The sequence below is a fragment of the Dipodomys spectabilis genome, unplaced genomic scaffold (assembly GCF_019054845.1).
Source record: "Dipodomys spectabilis isolate Male_0828 unplaced genomic scaffold, ASM1905484v1 ptg000042l, whole genome shotgun sequence".
Taxonomy (NCBI): Eukaryota; Metazoa; Chordata; class Mammalia; order Rodentia; family Heteromyidae; genus Dipodomys; species Dipodomys spectabilis.
In genome coordinates, this window is record NW_024870719.1 from 1,936,543 (window position 1) to 1,961,894 (window position 25,352).

The 25,352-nt window shown below is 40.4% G+C and overlaps 1 protein-coding gene across 3 annotated transcripts in view; it reads right to left on the reverse strand.

Moving 5' to 3' along the window:
• The window catches only part of Snx6 (sorting nexin 6), a 55,890-nt gene that overhangs the window by 12,438 nt on the left and 18,100 nt on the right, over positions 1–25,352 (reverse strand). For all 3 annotated transcript variants that reach the window (XM_042677833.1, XM_042677834.1, XM_042677832.1), the window contains exons 5-9: positions 23,807–23,928; positions 21,445–21,568; positions 10,424–10,519; positions 7,884–7,989; positions 4,557–4,632 (exon numbers count right to left, since the gene is read on the reverse strand). In XM_042677833.1, the coding sequence (XP_042533767.1) occupies positions 4,557–4,632; positions 7,884–7,989; positions 10,424–10,519; positions 21,445–21,568; positions 23,807–23,928 (524 nt within the window). The remainder of the gene's footprint in view (positions 1–4,556; positions 4,633–7,883; positions 7,990–10,423; positions 10,520–21,444; positions 21,569–23,806; positions 23,929–25,352) is intronic.

The window sequence follows — 25,352 nt, forward strand, 5'->3', positions numbered from 1 at the left end:
AAGTTTTGATTTTAACTATTCAGTGAATATGCTCTCAAGCCATATTAATAATGGAAATCCTTGTTTCCTTACATAAAAAAACATTCAGTGGTTTTTATTAATGAAAGACTTCATTTAGTTCAACAAAGATCTCTGTATACTTACACAAAACAGAGTACCTGAAATCTTTCACGGATTCGCTCTGATTTATATTGACTGACATTTTAAACTAAACATTAAACTTAAAAAGTCAATTTAGGCTGGCCATTAGAGGTTCACACCTATAATCGTAGCTACTGAGGAGGCTGAGATCTGAGGATCGCAGTTCAAAGCCAGCCCAGACAGGAAAGTCTGAGAGACTCTAAGTAGCCACCAGAAAACCGAAAGTGGCACTGTGGCATAAGTGGTAGAGTGTTCACCTTGAGCTAAAGAGCTGAGGGACAGCACTCAGGCCTAGAGTTCAAGCCTCATGACCAACAAAAAAAAAGTCACTTTAATATTCTTCTTCCTTAATATATGACATATAGTCAGGAGCCGGTGGCTCATGCCTGTAATCTTTTCTACTCAGGAGGCTGAGATCTGATATCTGAAGATTGCAGTTTGAAGCTAGCCAGGCAGGAAAGTCTGAGACTCTTAACTTCAATTAACCACCAGAAAACCAGAAGTGGTGCTGTGGCTCAAAGTGGTAGAGCACCAGCCTTGAGCAAAAAAGTTCAGGGACAGCACCCAAACCTTGAGTTCAAGTCCTACAATCAACCAAAAAACCTTACATATATAATAATATGTACTAAGTAATACTAAGTAAATCTTATAACTTTGAGGTTTTTTGTTTGGTGGGTCGTGGGGCTTGAACTCTAGGCTGGGGAGCTATCCCTCAGCTCTTCAGCGCAAGGTGAGTGCTCTACCGCTTGAGGCACAGCGCCACTTCCGGTTTTCTAGTGGTTCATTGGAAATAAGTTTCACAGACTTTCCTGCCCGGGTTGGCTTTGAACAGTGATCCTCAGATCTCAGCCTCCTGAGTAGCCAGGATTACAGGCATGAGCCACCGGCACCTGGCATAATTTTGAGTATTATTACAGAAACAGAGAGAATACACCGAAAGAGGCAAAAGGCCATTCTATAGGAAAAACACTTGAAGTCCTTAGGGTTATTTGCTAGTTATTTATGGTCATGAAGTTTATGAAGTTCTTGAAGTTTATGCAAGTTTATTTTCTTGTGATGCTTGGGATTTAAACCAGGCACACATGCCTACTAGGCAAAGCCTCTTCCACTGTGCTACATCCTCAGCCTTCATAGTTACTGCTTTAAACATTTCCAAATGTAGATGCTTTTGTTCTAGGAAACAACAAAAATGAATAATGATCTCAGTATAGTTTCTCAAGCTAATGCATCCTAGAATTCTTATAAAGTTTAAGTGGGAAAGATTATAAAATCAATGAAAGCTCTAAAATTATAACTAGATAAAGGTAAATTATGTTAAAAGCAAAAGCAATTTAGTGAATTGTTTTATTGAAAAATAAACTTGCTTGATTGGATTTAGCTTTGAAAACTTGGTAAAGTTAACTTCTTATCAGAGATAAAAATTAATTCTTTGGTAAGGTAGAATGTTAATTATTATAAGCTATGATACCTTGCTTTGCTCGAAAGCTTAGCTTTTGACAAGTTTTCCCACTTAAGAGCTGTTTAAACCAGCACTGGTGGCTCATGCCTATAATCGTACCTAGTGGAGAGAAGGCTGATATGTGAGAATCACAGTTTGAAGCGAGCCCAGGCAGGAAAGTATGCAAGACTCATCTCCAATTAACCACCAAAAAGCTGAAAGTGGAACTACAGTTCAAACGGTAGCGCGCTAGCTAGTCTTGAGCAAAAAAGCTCAGGGAGAACACTCAGGTCCTGAGTTCAAGTCCCAGGACTGGCACAAAAAAAGAAAAAACAAAAGTTGTTCAAAACACATTTGGATTGTTTTTTGGTTATGAATCAATTTTTAAAAATATAAAAGCAACTAAAAGCTAACTATAGTTAGATTAAAACTAGCATTAAGGACAATGCTTAAGCAATTTCCAGGATGCTTCTCTACTAGATTACCCTATGGTTACAATAGGATGCAGTGAGTTATAAAATCTAGAGGAGTATCTTCTTTCAACAGTAAAAACAAAGGGCTGGGAAGGTGGCTCAGTGGTAGAGCACTTGCCTTGCATGCCTGAGGCCCTGGGTTCGATTCCTCACCACCACATAAGCAAAAAAAAGAAAAAAGCCGGAAGTGGCGCTGTGGCTCAAGTGGTAGAGCGCTAGCCTTGAACTGAAGAGCTGAGGGACAGCGCCCAGGCCCAGAATTCAAGCCCCACGACCGGACCCAAAAAAAAAAAAAAAAAAAGAAAGTAAAAACAAAGTAGCAGGCCACTTGGGAGGCTAAAATCAAGAGAATTACGTGTACCATTTTCTGCTTGAGCAGAAAAGTCTGAAAGATTCCATCTCAAGGGAAAAAGCTGGATGTGGTAGCTTGAGCCTGTTAACCTATCTAGAGTGAAAAACAGGAGGATCTTGGTCCAGATGCAAGCCTAAGAAGGAATATCTTACCTCAAAAATAACTAGTGCAAAAAAAAGGCTAGAGGCCTGGATCAGCTGTAGAACACCTGTCTTGAATGTATAAGGCCCTGAATTCAACCCCTATACTAACAACAACAAAAAATTAAAACCTGACATCAAATTTTGCTTTAAAAAATCAATTTGGGTGGGCATGGGTGGCTCAGCCCTGTAATCCTAGCTACTCAGAAGGCTGAGATCTGAGAATCATGATTCAAAGCCAGCCTGGGAAGGAAAGTCCATGAGACACTCTTATCTCCGATTAACCACCAGAAAACTGGAAGTGGCTCTGTGGCTCAAGTGGTAGTGCTCATCTTGAGCTGAAGAGCTCAGGGACAGCGCCCAGGCTCAAAGCTCAAGCCCCATGACGGACAGGCAGACAGACACATAACCACAAAGTAAATTTGATAGACATGGTGGTGTACCTATAATCCTAGCTCCTAGAAGTCTGAGGCAGTATGATTTCAAGTTCAAGACCAGCCTGAGGTACAAAGCAAGACAATGCATAAAAAAAAAAAAAAAAAAAAAGAAAGAAACAACAAAAAGAACGTTGGATATTTGTGGCTCAGGTCTGCAATCCTAGCTATTCAGGAGACAGAGGATTACAGTTCAAAGCCAGCCTGAACAGGAAAGACCAAGAGACATTCTTATTTCCAATTAACTAACCCAGGAAAGGAAAGAGGAAAAAGGAAAGGAAAAAAACAAACCAGAAGTGGAGCTGTGGCTCAAGTGGTAGAGTGCTAGCCTGAAGAGAAAAAGCTCCCAGGCCTTGAGTTCAAGCTTTAGGACACACACACACACCCATAATATTCCACTTAGCTCCCAGGCCTTCACACACACCCCCATAATATTCCACTTAGCTCCCAGGCCTACACACACACACACTCCCAGGCCTACACACACACACACACACACACACACACACACACACACACACACACACACACACACACACACACACACACACACACACACACACACACACACACACACACACACACACACACACACACACACACACACACACACCATAATATTCCACTTAGCTCCCAGGCCTACACACACACACACCCACCATAATATTCCACTTAGCTCCCAGGCACACACACACACACACACACCCATAATATTCCACTTCCTGATGTACTGCTGGTATTATAGATATGTACCACCCCACTTCGCCCTACCCCTCCAAAAGTTTTTATTTATGATAAACTAGACAACACTCTGATGCAAATTCTCATATATGTACATAAACTAGCCAGTTTTATCCAATAAAACATTGTAATTATTAAATATACTGAAGCCCTGCCTTTTTGTTTGTTTGCCGGTCCTGGGTCTTGAACTCTGGGCCTGGGCACTGTTCTTGATCTTTTTTGCTCAAGGCTAGCACTCTACCACTTGAGTCACAGTGCCACTTCCAGTTTTTTTTTTAAAGTAATTTATTGGAGATAAGAGTCTCAGAGTTTCCTGCCCGGGCTGGCTCTGAATCATGATCTTCAGCTCTCAACCTGAGGAGCTAGAATTATAAGCATGAACCACTGGAGACCAGCATACTAAAACCCATTTTTTATTTCTTGATTTAAAACCAGTTAGTCAATATTTTGACAAAAATATTCCAAAATGCTTGCCTAAATTGTAAGTATTGTGTGCGCCTGGGATGGCAATAGAAGTATTTCTCTTCTTTATTTATAGTTAATGTTCTTAAGAAGAATCCTTACTTGCATCCAGGTGCTGTGGCTTATGTTTTCTAATCCTAGCTACTCAGAAGGCTGATCTGAGGATCATAGGATCAGGGTCTAAAGCTAGCCCAGGCAGCAAAGTCTATGAGACTTTTATCTCCAATTAACCAGCAAAAAGTCAGAAGTGGAAGTTTGGCTCAAATGGTAGAGCATTAGCCTTGAGCAGAAAAAGCCAAGTGACAGCACAAGGTCCTAAGTTTAAATCCCAGTACTGGTACAAAAAAATAATAATAATAAAAGAAAAATCCTTACTTGCATATATCTGTAGAATCCTGAGTTCCTAAAGCATAGAGTGAAGAACCAATTCTATTGTAATCATCTGCAGCACCTAGGCAGAAAGTTTGAAGAATTCAATATATCTCTTCATTGATTTAAAATCGTTAGCAAGCAATGTGTTTATAATACCCAAAGAATAGCAAAAGGAAATGACACAAACTATTGTAAAACAACATGATTGTTATAATAGACATGTAAAAATTACTTTGGAAACCAGATGCCAGTTTACACCTATAATCTTAGGAGGCTGAGATCTGAGGATCATAGTTCAAAGCCAGTACAGGCAGAAAAGTCTATGAGAAAGTTCTATGGTTCATTTCTAATTAACCTCTAAAAAAAACAGAAGTGGAACTGTCATTCAAGTGGTAAAATGCCAGCTTTGAGCAAAAAACCTAATGAGCAACAGGTGCTGGTAGCTCAAGTCTGTAATCCTGTAGCTACTCAGGAAGCTGATATCTGAAGATCACAGTTCAAAGCTAGCCCAAGCAGGAAAACCTAAATTCTTCACTGTCCCTCAGCTCTTCAGCTCAAGGCTAGTGCTCTACCATCTTAGGCACAGCGCCACTTCTGGCTTTTTTTCTTTTTGCTTATGTGGTGCTGGGGAATCAAACCCAGGGCCTCACGCATGCAAGGCAAGCACTCTACCACTGAGCCACCTTCCCAGCCCCATAACCTGAGATTCTTATCTCCAATTAACCACCAGAAGACCAGAAGTGGCATTACAGCTTAAAGTGGTAGAATGCTAGCCTTGAGCAAGAGATCAAGGACAGCACCCAGGCCCTGAGTTCAAGCCCATGACTGACCAAAAAACAAAAAAAGCTAATGGACAGACAGCACCCAGGCCCTGAGTTCAAGCTTCAGTACTAGCACAAAACAACAACAAAAAAGAAACACAGAACTAATAAATGAGTGCAGTAAAGCTGCAGGATACAAGTCTAGCAATTTCCTAATAAGTTAAATATAGGGCTGGCAATGTGGCTTAGTGGGAGAGTGTTTGCCTAGTATGCATGAAGCCCTGGGTTCGATTTCTCAGCTCCATATATACAGTAAAAAATTTGTGGACTTCTAGGGTAGAGATTTATTATAACCAATTTTTACTGCTTCATCAATTAGAAACCTACAGTAAAAGTCTTTTTTTTTTTTTTTTAACTGAGAAGTAGTGGTAGGAAAAAAAATAGTGACTATTAGTTCAGTTTGGTGTTACTGCCCTGATTTGTATATACTGAGGCACAACAGTCTATCCATTTTTTTTTTTTTACATTGTAAATGCAAATATCAACATGGTAGAAAAAAAAAAAGGATCATAGTATTTTTGGAAGTTCTTTTTCCCAGTATTGGAGTTTGAATTCAAGACTGTGTATCTGCCTGCTGGCTGGTGCTCTACTACTTGAGCTACATCTCCAGCCCAGCCTTTTCCAGGTTAATTAGAGATGGAGTCTCACAGACTTTTCTGGTATTTTTGTACCGGGCTTAAACTCAGGGCCTAGATGTTATATACCTTAGCATTTTTGCTTCAAGGTTAGAGCTCTACCACTTAAGCCACAGTTCCAATTTTACCACACACACACATATGTGCTGATTCTAGGGCTTGAATTCAGGGCCTGGGTGTTGTCCTTGAGCTTTTTGGCTCAAGGCTGGCACTCTACCACTTGAGCTACATCTCCACTTCTAGCTATTTTTGGGGTTAGGGGACAATGACAATTAAGTGGAGATAAGAGTATCATGGACTTTCCTGCCCAGCTGGCTTTGAACTGTGATCCTCATATCTCAGCCTCCTGAGTAGATAGGATTACAGCCGTGAGCTTCCAGGGCCTGGCTCTTTTTCTTTTCTTTTTTTTTTTTTTTGGTTAGGTACAAGACCAGAACTTGAACTGAGTACCTGATGTTTTTGCTCAATGGCTAGCACTCTACCATCTAAGCCACACCTTCAACCTCAAACGCCTGGCTATTTTTATTTTTATTTATTTTTGTCAGTTGTGGCTCTGAACTCAGGGCCTGGGTATTGTCCTCGAGCTTTTCTGCTCAAGGCTAGCACTCTACCACTTTAAGCCACAGGTCCACTTTCAGTTTTCTGGTGGTTAACTGGAATAGTTCTCATGGATATTCCAGCGTGGGCTGGCTTCAAATCAAGATCCTCAGATCTCAGCCTCCACAACAGCTACAGGCATGAGCCATTAGAACCTGGCAGCCTATTTTTAATAAAAAGTTTGATATCACAGATTCTCAATGAGTCTTTTTTAAACAATTATTTATATTTGAAAGCCTAGTTTTGGGACAAGATCGTGCTGTGTAACTTAGGCTGACCTCAAACCTACAATCCTGTCACTCAACCCCTTAATTGCTGGGATTACAGGCATGTCACCATACTTGGTAAAGACTCATTTCAAAAAGGCCTTGTGGGGCTGGGAAGGTGGCTCAGTGGTAGAGCGCTTGCCTTGCATGCATGAGGCCCTGAGTTCGATTCCTCAGCACCACATAAGCAAAAAGAAAAAAGCCAGAAGTGGCACTGTGGCTCAAGTGGTAGAGCGCTAGCCTTGAGCTGAAGAGCTGAGGGACAGCGCCCAAGCCCAGAGTTCAGGCCCCACGACCGGACCCCAAAAAAAAACAAAAATAACAAAAAGGTCTTGTGGGGGACTGTGTGCTGGTGATTCACACCTGTAATCCTAGCTACTCAGGAGGATAGCTGTTCAAAGCCTGTCCAGGCAGGAAAGTCCATGAGACTCTCATCTCCAATTAACCACCAGAAAACCAGAAGTGGCACTGTGGCTCAAGTGGTAGAGCACTCACTTTGAGCTGAAGAGCTCAGGGACAGTGCCCAGGCCCAGAGTTCAAGTCCCATGACCGACAAAAACAAAACAAAATAAACAAAACAAAAGGCTCTGTGGGGAAGCCAAGGCAGGAAGATCTTGAGTTTTAAAACCATTCTTCAATATATAGCCTATTAAAAAAAATACCCTTGGGTCTAGGTTTCATAGATCACAATTTGAGAACCACTGATCTAATATCAATAGCTAGTCAGAAGGCTGAAATCTGAGGATCATGGTTGAAAGCCAGCCCGGGCACCCCAGCAGGAAAGTCCATGAGACTCTTATCTCCAATAAACCACCAGAAAACCAGAAGTGCTGTGGCTCAAGCAGTAGAGCACTCGCTTTGAGATGGAGAACTCAGGGACAGCTCCCAAGCCCAGAGTTCAAACCCCGCGACCAACAGAACAAAACAAAAAAAGACTTTTATTGTAAATACATGTCAACCTCATAATTATTCCACTAAGAAATACAAACTTTAGCCACTGAAGAATCTTACTTTTGTGAGATCTTGTCATCCTATCAGATTTAGCAGATGCATCCTTAACACGATTATGATATTCTAAAAGAAATGTTCGTTCATGCTCAAAGAAATCATCTACATCCTATGGGATCAAAAGAAAATATGAGCTTTTCCATTTATTTGTTTTAGTACAGTATGCAAATCACTTTATCACCATTATAAATATAAAAGGTCATTAGCTTTCTACTAAAAATCAAGGTCTACATATGCTAAGTTCATCAACACAAAAACTTTATAGACATGACTTCTATCTATCAAGTAAGCAAGCAATAGATGGTTTTGGAACTAAAGGCAATTCATGTCCACACTATATCCTGAAATATCTCTACTTACACTCTGCTTCTACAAACACATTACCAGAAGGAGTAATTAATCACTTTTGAGAAAAGCAAAAAAAAAAATTCTGGTCTCTAGAAGTGAAAAAACTATTTTTCCTGGTCTAATATGCATTCTATGGGCACCATTGGAAGGCTGATAGGCAGACTTCTGACTGCTGTGGGGAACTTAGCCAAATTAGCTATCAAGAAGCAATGATATGATTAATCACTACCCTCAAATTTTTAAAAAATAAGGCTTTTTAAAAATAAGGCCATTTTGGGGCTGGGAAGGTGGCTCAGTGGTAGAGTGCTTGCCTTGCGTGCAATGAGGCCCTGGGTTCGATTCCTCAGCACCACATAAGCAAAAAGAAAAAAAGCTGGAAGTGGTGCTATGGCTCAAGTGGTAGAGCGCTAGCCTTGAGCTGAAGAGCTGAGGGACAGCCCCAGGCCCAGAGTTTAGGCCCCACAACCAGACCCAAAAAGAAAAAAAGAAAAAGAAAAAAAAAAAAGGCTATTTTGGGCTGGAAGATGGCTCAGTGGTAGAGTGCTTGCCTGGAATGCATGAGGCCCTGGGTTCGATTCATTTCTCAGCACCACATACGTAGAAAAAGCTGAAAGTGGCACTGTGGCTCAAGTGATAAGAGTGCTAGCCTTGAGCTGAAGAGCTTAGGGACAATGCCCAGGCCCAGAGTTCAGGCCCCACAACTGACCCCAAAAAAAGACCGCTTTTTTTGCTTATGTGGTGCTGAGGAATCGAACCCAGGGCTTCATGCATGCAAGGCAAGCGCTCTACCACTGAGCCATCTTCCCAGCCCAAAAGACCGCTTTTTTATACATTAAATTTTTTTTTTTTGGTCCGGTCGTGGGGCCTGAACTCTGGGCCTGGGCACTGTCCCTCAGCAAGTCAGCTCAAGGCTAGCACTCTACCACTTGAGCTACAGCGCCACTTCCGGCTTTTTGTTTTTTGCTTATGTGGTGCTGAGGAATCGAACCCAGGGCCTCATGCATGCAAGGCAAGTGCTCTACCATTGAGCCACCTTCCCAGCCCCTACATTAAATTTTTTTCATAGTAGTTTCTCCCTTTCTAAAGTGGTAATCAATCTTTGTTCTCATTTATAAAAGTCATAACCAACAGTAGTTTACATTTAATCACTAAGGAAAAACATCAAAATGGAAGCAGGTTGCCTCTTTCCTAGAGAGCACCCACAACCTTTTGCATTATCAATGGAATCAAGAATCAAATGACTCTTTCTCTGGAAAGTCTAAGTAGAAATACAAAAATAGTATTATACAGTTAACTTTAATTGTAAACACATATACACATAAACAGTCAATAACAAAGCGGCATCATTATCTTCATCATTAGGCTTCCTTACTATTGCCTGATAATGTAATATTCAACATTTTTCTCATATTTTACTGGTAAGAGTTTTCAGATAAATCCTTTTTATCATTTTTAAAACATTAAGAAAAATGTATGTGTTATTTTAGTAGGTAAATAACTGTCTCATGCATTAGCTCATTTAATCTTTCCAGCTAGGTAGTATTAATCCCAATGTGAAAATGGAAAAGTTGAGATTCAGAGAAACTTTCCCCAAGATTACAGAGCTAGAAGAGATCATCAAACCTTAACTGAGGTCTTCTAACTCCAGATATGAACCTGGGCCCTTAACATCTGCAGGGCTAGGTTGAGAGCTAAAATAGAAATAGAGGTAGCTCCTCTTCTTGTCCCACTCTAAAGCTGTCTACCCAACACTCAGGACCTAGAGTGCATGTGGTTAGACATTTCATCCTTCACATTGTCCCTATCCTGCCTTTTTATCTACCCAGCATCCCATGGTCAGTTCCTGACTATCTACAGGAACACATTAAGGGAAGAGGTCCATGCCAGATGTGGAAGGAGGCTTGGGATTTGGACAGGGAAATATGGGGGTCTAGATATCTGGAATAATCAGGTTTGGAAGGAAGAGGCTTAAGCTATAGGTAGGAAAATTCCCTTAGACTGGAAACTTCTAATCTTTGGAGACAGAACCTAGATAAAAGAGAAATAGGAACAAGAAGGAACGTTTTCCAGGCTTTAGGGTTCTACTGTTCAAACTTTTCTTTTGGTTGATTTTAAATACCTGATAGCTCAATCTATGACGTTTGTAAAGGTAAATTCTCAACTAATGACATTGTTAATAAAATTAAAAATCCTACCTTTACACCTGAAACAATTACTCCATCTGCTGATTTAACCATGTTTTTAAAGAAATCCTCAAGTTTTTCTTTTTTGTTCTTTCCTCGCACACTCAGCTGAAAGAAAAGTAGTATGTTAGCTTTTCATTTTCTTGGAGGGGGAGGTGTGTTGGCAGTTCTGGGGCTTGAACTCAGGAACTACACTCTGTCCCTGAGCCAGTACTCTACCACTTGAACCACAGCTCTACTTCCAGCTGTTTTGGTGGGTAATTGGAGATAGGAGTCTCACAGACTTTCCTACCCAGGCTAGCTTCGAACTATGATCTTTCTGCTCAACCTCCTGAGTAGCTGGGATTATAGGTAGGAATCATCAGTACCTTCTCTTTCTTTATTTTTGAAATGTAATTGTATTATGTAGCTCAAGCTGGTTTTGAACTTATGATTCTCCTATCTCAGCCTCCTGGGTGCTGTGATTTCTGGTCTTACAGGTACGCATCAACCACACCAGCTACTTTTAATTTCTTACAAAACTATCAATCTTTTCCAACGTACTTTTCCATTTACTACTCTCTCTACAGAACTTTAGACTTCACATAATTCTCACCACTAGTGCTGAACTTTTAGTTTCTTTTATCACTTCCCACTCTACTCAGGAGTTGGGAACATAGTTAAGCATCAAGAGTACTTGTCTAGTATAAGTAAGATGCTGAGTTTAAGCACAACATAATATACATACAAACACATACAAAGTACTCAAGATTAAATATCCAAGTTAAAAGGCACATGAAGGCCTATAATCCCAGGTCTACGGAGCTAGAAACAGGAGGATTTTCAGTTCAAGGCTAGCCTGGACTACATAGGGAGACCCTGTCTCCAAAAAAAAAAAAAAAAAAAAAGCCAAATGTGGTAAACTCGTTAGTAATCTTATCCCTACCCTCAAAGTGACTTATGGTGCAGAGGAGGATATGGAGATAAAAATGTTTGATTAAATACAGTACAATGAATATGACATTAGAAATATATATTTAGACTAGCAGAACATAAAGGAATTTAGTAGTCTTGGGGGAAAACAACAATAAAATTAGACCTTGCAATGTAGAAAGTAAATTCTTTCACTGGGTATAAAATATATAGGACGTACTGACCACAGCAATAGTAAGAGAATAAAATATATAAAACTTATTGGTGCCTTCTTGGAGATACAGAATATTAAAGGAGGCATAGTTGGAAGAATAATTCACTTGAGCATAAAATAATATAGATAGTAAGAGTTTCTCAGTAGGTTAAATATATAGGGCTAGTACTCAAGAGTATTCAGACATACAAGTTAACAGCATGATGTGAGTATGTGAAGCCATAAGAGTATATAAGATCACCTGTGGGAAAGTTACAGAATTTGTAATTTAAAGAAATTTCAAATTTCTAGAATGTTCAATGATCCCTGTAAAGGAAAGAATTTAAATGAAAAGGGGAAAGAGCCAAGAAGAAGACTCATTTAGGAAAGACAGAGAGAAACAGAGAGAGAACTCCAGGCCTTGCACTTTTGTGCAAGTTTTTTCTCCCCTCACAAATGGTTCTCTACCACCTGAACTGCACTTTTAGTTCCAACTTTTTACTAGTTAACTGAAGATAAGAGTTTTTCAGATGTCTGCCTATGCCAGCTTTGAACCACAATCCTAAAATCTCACCATTCTGAATAGATAGGATTATAGACAAGAGATACTGTCCTCCTCTCCTTCTTCCCTTCCTTCCTAATAGGAGGTATGAACTCAGGACTTGGTGCTCATTTGGCTTGCTTGTTCACAGCTGGTACTCTACCACCTGAGACACAGGAAATATTCTAGAGATAAGGAAATACAAGGGATCTAGCACAGCTTGAAAGATACATTAGTCCTAATATTGTAAACCATATTAAACAATGAAGAACAAAAACGCATGATCATCTAAAATAATGTACTTTTTGTTGTTTGTTGGGGCCTGAACTCAGCCTGAGGCTGTCCCTGAGCTTTTTCACTAAAGGCTAATGCTCTACCACTTTGAACCACAGTTCCACTTGCAATTTTCTGGTGGTTAATTGAAGATAAAAAGTCTCACAGCCCCTCTGTACGGTATTTTCACAATAAAAAAAAAAAAAAGTCGCACAGACTTTCCTGATCAGGCTGGCTTTGAACCATGATCCTCATATCTTAGCCTCCTAAGTAGCTAGGACAGAAGTAAGACACAGGTATCCAGCTAAAATGTACTTCTGCATGATTACTATGCTCAATAAATTAGGAAAAGAAACAAATGTCTTTTCTTATACCAAAAAAACCCAAAACAACAAAAAGAACACACAACAAATATCACTATTTTTTTGGGTGCTAGTACTAGGCCTTGAACTCAGGGCCTAGGCACTGGCCCTGAGCCTCTTTGTGTTCAAGTCTAGTGTATTCTACCACTTAATACTTGATACACAGCATAACTTTCAGATTTTTCTGAGTTGTTTTAGTGGAGAAAAGAGTCTTATGGACTTTCCTGCCTGGGCTGGCTTCAAACCACAATCCTCCTGAGTAGCTAGGATTACAGACATGAACCACCAGTGCCTGGCTCTAATACCACTTTTTTTTTTTTTGGTCGGTTGTGGGGCTTGAACTCTGGGCCTGGACATTGTCCCTCAGCGCTTCGGCTCAAGGTGAGTGCTCTACCACTCGAGCCACACCACTACTTCTGGTTTTCTGTGGTTTATTGGAGATAAGAGTCTCATGGACTTTACTGCCCAAGCTGGCTTTGGACAGTGATCCTCAGATCTCAGCCTCCTTAGTAGCTAGGATTACAGGTGTGAGCCACCAGCACCCTGCTCTCTAATACTTCTTTTTTTTTTTTTTTTTGGTCGGTCGTGGGGCTTGAACTCTGGGCTTGGGCGCAGTCCCTGCGCTCTTCAGCTCAAGGCGAGCGTTCTACCACTTGAGCCATAGCACCACTTCCAGTTTTCTAGTGGTTTATTGGAGATAAGAGTCTCATGGACTTTCCTGCCCAGGCTGGCTTTAAATCATGATCCTCAGATCTCAGTATCCTGTGTAGCTAGGATTACAGGTGTGAGCCACCGGCGCCCAGCTTAGTACTACTCTTAAGGGGGAACATTGGATGCTTTTTCCCTAGGATCAGGAATAAGTCAAAGATGACTGTCCTTGCCATTTCTATAAGCAGGAAAAAAGAAATAAGAAGTATCAAGACTAGAAAGGAATAGAAATAAAAATATAAAGGCTGGGGCTGGGAAGATGGCTCAGTGGTAGAGTGCTTGCCTTGCATGCCTGAGGCCCTGGGTTCCATTCCTCAGCACCACATAAGCAAAAAGAAAAAAGCCGGAAGTGGCGCTGTGGCTCAAGTGGTAGAGCACTAGCCTTGAGCTGAAGAGCTGAGGGACAGCACCCAGGCCCAGAGTTCAGGTCCCACAACCAGACCCCCCCCCCAAAAAAAATTATGAAGGCTAAGCCAGGCATTGATGGTTCATACCAGTAATCCTAGCTACCCAGGAGATTGAGATCTGAGGATTGCGGTTTGAAGGTAGCCCAGGCAGGGAAGTCTGTGAGACTCTTACCTCCACTAAAGCTACAAAAAAAATGTTGGAAGTGGAGTTGCAATGCAAGTGATAGAGCACTAGCCTTAAGCACAAAAGCTCAGAGATAGCACCCAAGCCCAGAGTTCAAGCCCAGGACCAGTGAGGAAAAAAAAAAAAGAGGCTAATGAACTAGTATCAAGGTAGTTGACAAGAAAAGTTTAGGGATTTGATTCTGATTCGCTCTATTCCCCTTTGTCCTAACAAGGTCAACTGTGATCAAGAAAAGCTGCTACAAGCTAAAATTAGCTTTTACAGAAGAGGAGAGTAGGGCTCATTAAAAACATTGTTTGTTATAAATGATACAGCAGGTCTCTAGATCTAATGAGTAAAAGGTAAAACAAGCCAGGCTACCAAAGATAAAATGTAAGAGGTCAGAATTTTAATCTATTAACAATAACAGGCACAGTGGAAATAGGACAAAAGACTATATGACTATGTTTGGAGTCTAATACTAGGGTAATGACAAAGGTCCTAGGCATGTCTACTCATGAGGTAACAAGACTTCAACAGAGGCTAGGGGATAAAATATTTAATCTACTTTCATATAAACTCAGACCATACTTACAGGAAACAGAGATGATGCACAGCTACCTAAGTAAAACAAGTTAAAAACAATTACTTCCTATAGTAATGGCCCACTGCTGTAAACATCAGGACAAGCTTTTCTAGACATCCAAATGCCTATGTTCCCAGGATTCACCAGTTCTACTTCAATAGCTCATCTATCCCATGACAATAGGAATATAATATCACTTTTTTTTGCGGGGGGAGGGGGGCAGCACCCTCGAAGAATTCAAAGAAGAGAAAAAAGCATTAGATACAAGACTGGAAAAAAATATTCCAGATTTGAGCCTATAATCTTTTTTTTTTTCTTTCTTTTTGTGACAGTCGTGGGGCTTAAACTCAAGGCTTAGGTACTGTCCCTGAGCTTCTTTGCTCAAGGTTAGCAATCTACCACTTGAGCTACAGCTCTACTTCTGGCTTTTTGGTAATCATTTGACGAGTCTCTTGGACTTTGCTGCCTGGGTTGGCTATGAACCTCTATCCTCAGATCTTAGCCTCCTCAGTATCTATGAACCTCTATCCTCAGATCTTAGCCTCCTCAGTGTGAGCCACTGGCATTTGGCTAGTAGATAAAGATAAGTTCAAACGGGATGCTGGTGGCTAGCCTTGAGTGAAAAACCTCAGGGACAGTGCCCAGGCCCTAAATTCAAACTCCACAACCAACAACAACAAAAATCTAGTTTGCAGAGAGAAAAATGATAAAATCCTAGCTTTCCAAAAGCTAGCTATAGGGGCTGGGAAGGTGGCTCAGTGGTAGAGTGCTTGCCTTGTATGCATGAGGCCCTGGGTTCGATTCCTCAGCACCACATAAGCAGGAAAAAAAAGCCGGAAGTGGCGCTGTGGCTCAAGTAGAGCACTAGCCTTAAGCTGAAGAGCTGAGGACAGCGCCCAGGCCCAGAGTTCAGGCCCCACAACTGGACTCAAAAAAAAAAAAAAAAATCCAAAAGCTAGCTATAATGATGATCTATACCTTTAATAATCTTTTACTGATTTAATAATTGTTTTCATTTTACATCAATCACTAGAAATTCTTCTAAAAGAGTGATAGGGAAAATTAAACTCTCATATATCCTCAGAGAAATACATTTTAGCTGGGTATTGGTGGCTCACACCTGTAATCCTGGCCACTTAGGAGTCTGAGACCTGGAGTATTGAGGTTTAAAACCAGCCCAGGCAGAAAAGTTTACAAGACCTCATCTCCAATTAACCAGCAAAAAAGATGGGCTGGAAGCATGGATTGAATGGTAAAGTACCAGTAATAAGTAAGCTGGCTGAGCAACTGAAAAGCCCTGAGTTCAGATCCCCCAAAAGAATTACATTTTAACCAATAAAATAAATACGTAAGCTGGGCACTAGTGGCTCGCACCTGTAATGCTAGCTACTCAGGAGGCTCATGAGATGTGAGGACTGGGTTCAAAGCCAGCCCCAGCAGGAAAGTCTGAGATTTTTTTTTTTTTTCCCGTCGGTCGTGGGGCCTGAACTCTGGGGTTGGGTGCTGTCCCTCAGTTCTTCGGCTCAAGGCTAGCACTCTACCACCTGAGCCACAGCGCCACTTCCGGCTTTTTCTGCTTATGTGGTGCTGAGGAATTGAACCCAGGGCCTAATGCATGCAAGGCAAGCACTCTACCACTGAACCACCTTCTAAGCCCGCCCCCCTTGAGATTCTTTTTTTTTTTTGGGTCCAGTCATGGGGCCTGAACTCTGGGCCTGGGCACTGTCCCTCAGCTCTTCAGCTCAAGGCTAGTGCTCTACCACTTGAGCCACAGTGCCACTTCTGGCTTTTTTTTTTGCTTATGTGGTGCTGAGGAATTGAACCCAGGGCCTCATGCATGCAAGGCAAGCGCTCTACCACTGAGCCAACTTCCCAGCCCCCCCTTGAGATTCTTATCTCCAATAACCACCAGAAAACCAGAAGCAGTGCTGTGACTCAAGTGGTAGAGCGCTTGCCTTGAGCTGAAGAGTTGAGATACAATGCCAGGCCCAGTGTTCAAGCCCCACAACCAAACAAAAAAAAAGTGAGTTGGGTGCCAGTGACTCATGCCTGTAATCCTAACTACATAGGAGGCTGGATCAATTTAAAGCCAGCTCCAGGCAGAAAGTCTGTAATACTCTTATCTCCAATTAAACACTCAAAAACTGGTAGTGGAGCTGTGGCTCTATAAGCTCTGGCTTATAGAGCTCAAGGCACTATAGCCTTCAGCAAAAAGAGTTCAGGGATGGTACCCAGGCCCAGAATTCAAGCCCCACAACCAACAAATAAATAAATAGTCTGTAAGTATATACAATTTAGATCTAAAGTCCTCATCTAAGCTGGCACTGGTGGCTCATGCCTGTAATTATAGCTACTCTGGAGGCTGTGATCTGAGGATTGCAGTTCAAAGCCAGGCCGGGCCGGGCTGGAAAGTCCTACTGAGACTCTTATCTCCAATTAACCACTCAAAAACTGGAAGAAGCACTGTGGCTCAAGTGGTAGAATGCTAGCCTTGAGCACAAAGAAGCCCAGGGACAACACTCAGGCCCTGATGTCAAGCCCCACAACTGACACACACACAAAAAACAAACAAACAAAAAAAAACCCAAACCAACCAAAAAACCAACCTCATCTAGTCATAGATTAGATGAAAACATTAGAAAATAGGGAGAGAATAATAGGACAGAGGAATAGATGAGCTGATCAATTCAGTGACTGGTCCCAAATAATACAGATATGGTTTCTTTTCTTTTCTCCTTTATGTTCTTAGGATATGGTTACAGCATTTGCAGACTTGGAGGTGCACTGAAGATAATCGATGCTGGGTAAAGGATCCTTATTTTTCATTATGGCAGCTTGCTATCTTTGTAAAATGGGTTGAGCACAAAGTACAGTAGTAACTGATTTCCCCTTCTTGTATGTATGAACAGATGACTAAATATTAATGTCAGCATCCTCAAATATACCCAAATGAGCAGTGTCTGGCTATTGCTTCTGTTTGAAATGATGCTGTATTTTGATTGCTGTTGGAGGCTTTGAAGTACTACTTGGCAACTCCTTCTCTAAAGTTCTTACTATTCAAACATGACCGATTTGGCTCAACAGTTAGGTTGAGTCTCACTTGCTTAATTTGGTCATCTTTGTACGAATCTAGTGGTTACGGAATGTAGGTTTTTTTTTTCTGGCTTTTTTTCTTTTTAACTGGTTTTATTTTGGTTCATGCAGAGAATAAGGACTTACATAAGACTTGGAGATAAGATCCTCAGATCTCAGCCTCTAGAGTAGCTAGTTGTTAATGAAAGAAAATCCTATCTAACAAAGTACTTTTTCCCCCCCAGAGCTGTGTCATATCATCCTCTGGGCTCTCTGCTTAAAAAGTAGAATTAAGTCACAGATAAGGCTTTTCAAATTGTGTCCTCTAGTATTATAGATGTAGGACAGTACTGTGCTATGTATTACGGTGAGTAATACATAGTAGTACCCTTGCTTTATAAGAGCTGTTTTTAATGATGATACTCAAGAATGTTTTCTTGCTGGGTGCCAATGGATTCTGCCTGTAATCCTAACTACTCAGGAGGCAGAGATCTGAGGACTGTAGTTTGATGCCAGCTAGAACAGGAAACTTTGTGAGACTCTTATCTCTAACAAAGTACTCAAAAAAGCCAGAAGTGGCTCAAGTGGTAGAGCACTCACCTTGAGCAGAAGAAGCTCAGGGACAGCGCCCAGAGCCCATAATTCGAGCCCTAAGACCGGCAAAAAAAAAAAAAAAAAAAAGCATGTTTTCTTTCAAGATGATATAGAGAAATTAATAAACCTGAAGTGGTGCTGTAGCTCAAGTGGTAGAGTGTCAACCTTAAGCAAAAAAGCTAAGGGAGAGTATAGGGCTCTGAGTTCAAGTTCTAATAACCAGCACCAAAAGAAAGATTACATTTTAGTAGGGGGAGCTAGATAATAAATATGTAAACAAAAATTTCAAACACAGATATATAATTTCAGTTAGTACTAAGAGCTTTAGCAATGCCATAGAGTCCTTGGATAGTACTTAGAAGTGGCCTAGCTTCATACCTGTGTTGCTCTAAGTCCAACAAAAACAATTTGTAAGGATAAGAAAGTGATGACAGGGGTTGGGAAGGTGGCTCAGTGGTAGAGCGCTTGCCTTGCATGCCTGAGGCCCTGGGTTCGATTCCTCAGCACCACATAAGCAAAAAGATAAAAGCCAGAAGTGGCACTGTGGCTCAAGCGGTAGAGCGCTAGCCTTGAGCTGAAGAGCTGAGGGACAGCGCCCAGGCCCAGAGTTCAGGCCCCATGACTGGACCCCAAAAAAAAAAAAAAGAAAGTGATGACAACGTTCTACATCTGCTATTGCCATGTATTCTTTAGTAAACCCAACACTCTTTGTTGTAGTTTCTTATAACTCAGGGCATAGCCAGTATTCTTTAGTTTCTAGGTTATAAACAATAACATGGCAGTATGACATGCCATATTCATACTATGAAAGTACTTAATGCTTACAATACTTTACTTCTGAAACTATAAATTGTTCATACAATTTTTTTCATATAATTTTTTTTTCTTGTCGGTCATGGTGCCTGAACTCTGGGCCTGGGCGCTGTCCCTCAGCTCTTCAGCTCAAGGCTAGCACTCTACCACTTGAGTCACAAACCACTTCTGGCTTTTTCTGCTCATGTGGTGTTGTGAATCAAACCCAGGGCCTCATGTATGCAAGGCAAGCACTCTACCACCTTCCCAGCCCTCATACGAGTTTTTAAATTGAAGTTTTATCAAGGATTTTACTATTATAAGACAGGAACAAAGAGAGAAGCATTTCCTGCTCCCCATGCAGACATAAAAATTAAGGACTCAGCCGGGCGCTGGTGGCTCACACCTGTAATCCTAGCTACTCAGGAGGCTGAGATCTGAGGATCGCGGTTCAAAGCCAGCCCGGGCAGGAGAGACCGTGAGACTCTTATCTCCAATAAACCACCAGAAAACCGGAAGTGGCGCTGTGGCTCAAGTGGTAGAGCGCTTGCCTTGAGCTGAAGAGCTGAGGGACAGCGCCCAGGCCCAGAGTTCAGGCCCCACGACCGACAAAAAAAAAAAAAAAAAAAAAAAAAAAATTAAGGACTCAATTTTTTTTTTCATGATTCTCCTGCCTCATTCTCCTTGTTGATTACTGACATGTACCACTACAGCCAGCAGGACTCTATTTTGCCAATCCTGGGCTTGAACTCTGGGGCTGGGGCTGGGCCCTGTCCCTAAACTCCTTTTGCTCAAGGCTACCAATCTACCACTTGAGCTACAACACCACTTCCAGCTTTTTCAATGATTAATTGGAGTTGAGTCTCATGGACTTTACTGGGACTTTCCTGTCCCAGCTGGATTCAAACTTCAGATCTCAGTCTCCCTATTAGCTAGGATTACAGGCATGAGCCGTCGGCACCCAGCTAGGCTATTTACTCACTCTCTTATCTACTAAAACCAAACCAGAAAAGTAAACACACACATAAACACAAACACAGTCTAAATATTATGCTACATTTCTTTTTCACTAAAATTATGCATTAGTTTTGTCGTCTAAAAATAGGTTGCAAGAACTATAGTACCTAGCCATTCATTTTCATTGTTTTTTGGGGTTTTTTTTGCCTATATCTGTAAATGAAAAAAATAATCTATAAATCTTAATCACTTTTTCTTTTTCAATGTAGTAGTCTTTAGGAACAGAAGAAGGTTATGAGTAAAATTGGCAGAGATAAGCACTAAACAGTTTGTTCAACAGATCAAGAGTCAATGACTTGCTACGTACTGATGGCTCACACCTATAATCCTACTTCACTACTTAGGAAGCAGATATCTAAAAATTAGAGTTCCAAGCTAGCCCAGGCAGAAAAGCCTATGAGACCTTTATCTCCAATTAACTACCTAAAAAAACTGGAGTGGAGCTGTGGCTCAAGTAGTAGAGCACTAGCATTGAACACAAAAGCTCAGGGACAGCACAAAGGCCCTGAATTTAAGACCTAGGTCTGACATTGGGGGAAAAAGAGAAAACTCTAAATTCAAATTTAAGAAACATTAATCAACTTAATAACACTACTTCTTTCTTTTTCTTTTTTTTCCCCTTTATACCTTTTGGCCACACTCAGGGTTTGATCTGTGGGCCTTTTACTTGCTAGGCTGGCATATTCCACTAAAGCATGCCTCCTGCCCAATAACTCCTTTCCTTAAGTTCTCTACTCAGGATGAAAACTAACAATGTTCTATTGAATACAAGTTGAGTATCCTTATCCAAAATGCTTGGAAACAGAAATGCACCATATTTTAGAGGTTTTTGGCTTATGGAATCTGACAACTTTAACAAATGAGCATCCCTAATCCAAAAATTTGAAATGTAAAATGCTCTAAAATCTAAAATCTTTTGAATATTATATTGGTGCTGAAAAAGTTTGGACTTTGAGATTTGAGATGTTTGACCTATAACATCATTTATCATCACTACTTTAATACACTCAAGCTCTACTGAAATGCTGGTATCTCTAGTGAAAAGATACTCTTAAACTGCCTTAACAATTAAAAAAAATTATAAAAAAGGTCCAGTGCACTGGTACCTCGTATCTTTAATCCTAGCTACTCAGGAGGCTGCGAGCTAATGATTGAGGTTCAAAGCCAGCTCAGGCAAGAATCTAATCTTCAATTAACTACCAAAAAAAGCCAGAAGTGGAGTTATGGTTCAAATGGTAGAGTGCTAGCCTTGAACAAAAAAGCTCAGGAACAGTGCCCAGGCCCTGAGTCCAAGCCTCAAGACCTATACAAAAAAAAAAAAAAAAGCCTAGTGATTTTCTAAGTACTCGCTGATTTTTTCTCAATGACACTTAAAAAAATCTCCATCACTACTTTCATTTATTTGATACTCACATCTTGATTATATTCCAAGAAGACATGGAAATTTAAATCTTTTCGCAAAATAGGATGTGCTGCCACACGACATAGGAACACTTCATGCATTGCAACTGTCTTCTTGAATATTGCCAAATATTCACTAGAAACAACATACAAAATTAAAGGTAAAAATCTGTACCAACCACAGTCATTTTCAACAAATTTTTCAGCAAATATTTTTTGGATTATTCTAAATACAAATTTAGGAATGCAAAGATAAGTCATGTAAACAAAGGTTTTAACTGAACTGTTAAATACACAAAACACAGCTCTGAAAAATATTCATGCTAGTTAACAGTATTTATTATATCTAAATGTTAATATTTTTAAGTTTCACAAACTTTCCTTACTATGTAAGATGATGTTAAAAATCACTATTGGATAGGCTGGGAATGTGGCTTAGTGGTAGATGCTTGCACAGCATGCATGAAGCCCAGGGTTCAATTCCTCAGCACCACATAAACAGAAAAAGCTAGAAGTAGCACTGTGGCTCAAGTGATAGAATGCTAGTAGCCTTGAGCAAAAAGAAGCTCAGGGACAGTACTCAGGCCCTTGGAATGTTTATTTTTACCTCCGGAGAAATTATCTATACAACCTTAGTAATTCAATTTCTATATAATTATTGCTTTTAAAATACCTTAGTAGGAAAAGTATCAAACCCCAAATCTCAGTAAGCATATTTTCAATGTTAATAATTATTTTCATCTAATGACCAAATATACGAGACACTATAGACTGTTTTTTGGTGTTACAGCAAAGAAATATGCTTAAGTATTTTAATATTATCAATGAATTCCAGCAACAATATAGTAACATATGTCAGTTTAAGAAAGGGAAAAACACTCAAGGAAAAGGATCAACATTCTTGCTTCAACTACAGGCAAGAAGGTAAGTTTTACATACCAGCAAACCAGCAGATCAATGTTGGGAGAAGTTTGATCTCTGTGAGGGTAGTCATTCAGTGAAGACAAAAAAGAAGGATGCAGAGGATGGAGGTAGCAGTAGAATAAACCCAAGGTTGTCTGTTATCCAACCCCTGACCAGACCACAAAAGAATCATGATCAGGGCCCCTGGAAAATCACAGACTCTTCAATATTAATGTGCCCTGCTAATTTCCAATTGTCAGTCTGAAATTTTCAAGTATACATCTGTCTTGCTATCAGACTACCTGTACTTAGTACTGACAGAATTCTTAACATATCTGTCACTTTATGCTTTAACAAAGATCTACTTTACTAATTATCTTTTTAAGAGTTTATTTAGAATTCTGAAGAGGAATCCGGTAGCAATATGAATAATATACTTGAAAACTGAAACTGAGTGCTGAATCTAAGTGTTAAGAGAAAAGGAATGCATGAGAGGAAAAAAAAATGACCAGAATGAGATGGACAATAATGTAAGAAAACTTCCTGTACAGTTTTCAAAATACAGAAAAAGAATATACAGCAAATCCAAATTTCAAACATTTAATTAAAGTGGAGAGTCTTTATTTTAAGCAAATATGTTAAAAATAGAAAATGAAGCCAGGTGCCAGGGGTTCATGTCTATAATCCTAGCTACTCAGGAGGCTGAGATCTGAGGTTTAAAGCCAGCCTGGTCAGGAAAGACAGTGAGACTCTTATCTCCAATAAACCACTCACAAAGCCGGAAGTGGCTCTGTGGCTCAAGTGGTAGAGCACTCGCCTTGAGCTGAAGAGCTGAGGGACAGTGCCCAGGCCCAGAGTTCAAGCCCCAGGACAGACGACAAAAAAAAAAAAAAAAAAAGAAAAGAAAATGAATTATCAATTTTCCAAGGATTTAATGGATTTCCAGTGTATACAAAACTACCAGTCATTCGATGAAAAACAATTCTTATCTATTCTCTCACTATTTTGCTACTTTTCGTTTTGGTTATAGGCAGAAGAGGTTATATATAGAAGAGGAGGGACCATCATATATAAACAGATAATTGCTTAATATATATTCATCTATGAGAAATAGCAATTGTACTAGTGTACACATGTTGAAAAAAAGAGAACTAGTTGGTATGACCTAGGTCGTACAAATAAAAAAAAAAAGACAATTTATATTTTGCTCTACTGCTTTTTTTTAATAAGTTTTTAGATCCTTGGTTTTCAATTTTCAGTCACTTAAAACCATAAAAAGTTTACAATGGAGATTATTCTGTAATTTTCCTGTAGGCTCTGATCATGATCATTAACACTAGCTGGATGACTTAAACTTGTGTCTTTCAAAAAGATATGGTGAAATACTAAAGAATGGGATATAAGAGAGCACAAAAAAAGGCATGAAAACAAGCACAATTAACAAAGGCCAATAACAAAAACCATCACATACGCTTCCAATTCCTGTTTCATCTTTGTGAATTCCTCCTTTGTCATCGACCCTTCTCCTTCTCCAAGCTTCTGTAGTTTTTCCCTTGAAGCATCAAAATCAGGTCTTGGTGGTGCCGGTGGGATCTATTAAAAAAAATCTATCATTAGTTTTATGGGACTATTTCATTTCGTTTCACACTGTAGCACTGCAACCATCAAAGGCTATGTTTGAGAAAGCTAAAGTTATCCTAAGTTAACTGAGCACCAGAAATAGCCAAATTCAGATTAAAGAATTTCACAAGATCAATTGACACTCTTGAGGTCCTTTCACCAAACAGGAAATACAGCATAATACTATTTTCTAGGTATTGGAATAGTTCTCAACTATCAACTTGCAGACTTCTTCCCAGTATCTTCAAAATCATATGTAACTAAGCTGTGACTGACTACATACTGAATGAGTATTTGCAGCAAATACTCATACATTTTTCAGAAGTAGGCAAAGGTTATAATTAAATACCAAAGTAATTTTTTTTTATGGTCAGTCATGGGGCTTGAATTCTGATTCTGGGCCTGGGCACTGTCTCTCAGCTCTTCAGCTCAAGGCTAGCCACAGCGCCACTTCTGGTTTTCTGGTGGCTTATTGGAGAGTCTCATGGACTTTTCTGACCGGGCTGGCTTTGAACTGTGATCTTCTAATCTCAGCCTCCTGAGTAGCTAGGATTACAGGCGTGAGCCATCAGCGCTGGGCCTGTGTGATTTTTTTTTTTTTTGGGTCCGGTCGTGAGACCTGAACTCTAGGCCTTGGCGCTGTCCCTAAGCTCTTCAGCTCAAGGCAAGTGCTCTACACCACTTAAGCCACAGCACCACTTCCAACTTTTTTTTTTTTTTTGGTGGTCGTGGGGCTTGAACTCTGGGCCTGGGCGCTGTCCCTCAGCTCTTCAGCTCAAGGCGAGTGCTCTACCACTTGAGCTACAGCGCCACTTCCAGTTTTCTGGTGGTTTATTGGAGATAGGAGTCTCACGGTCTCTCCTGCCCGGGCTGGCTTTGAACCGCGATCCTCAGATCTCAGCCTCCTGAACTTTTTTTCTTTTTGCTTATATGGTGCTGAGGAATCAAACCCAGGGCCTCATGCATGCAAGGCAAGCACTCTACCACTGAGCCACCTTCCCAGACCCTGTGTGATTTTTTTTAAAGAAAATAAATGAATACTAACAATGCTATCCAGCAAGAGATATTAAAAAGAATCCTAACTACATGTTGGTTTGCTGGGCACCAGTGGCTCATGCCTCTAAAGCCTAGCTACTCAGGAAGCTGAGATCTGAAGATCAAGGTTCAAAGCTAGCCTAGGCAGACAAATCCAAGAGATTATAGTAGGCAAGTAGCAAATACCTAAAAGTAGAATTGTGGCTCAAGTAACAGAGCTCTAGTCTTGAGCAAAAAAGATCAAACAGTGCCCAGGTCTTGAGTTCAAACCCCAGGATCAGTACCAAGGAAAAAAAAAAAGAGTTGGGGGATCCTGAACTGAAAGATTGTACCAGAAGCAAGACTTTATGATAACAAGACAG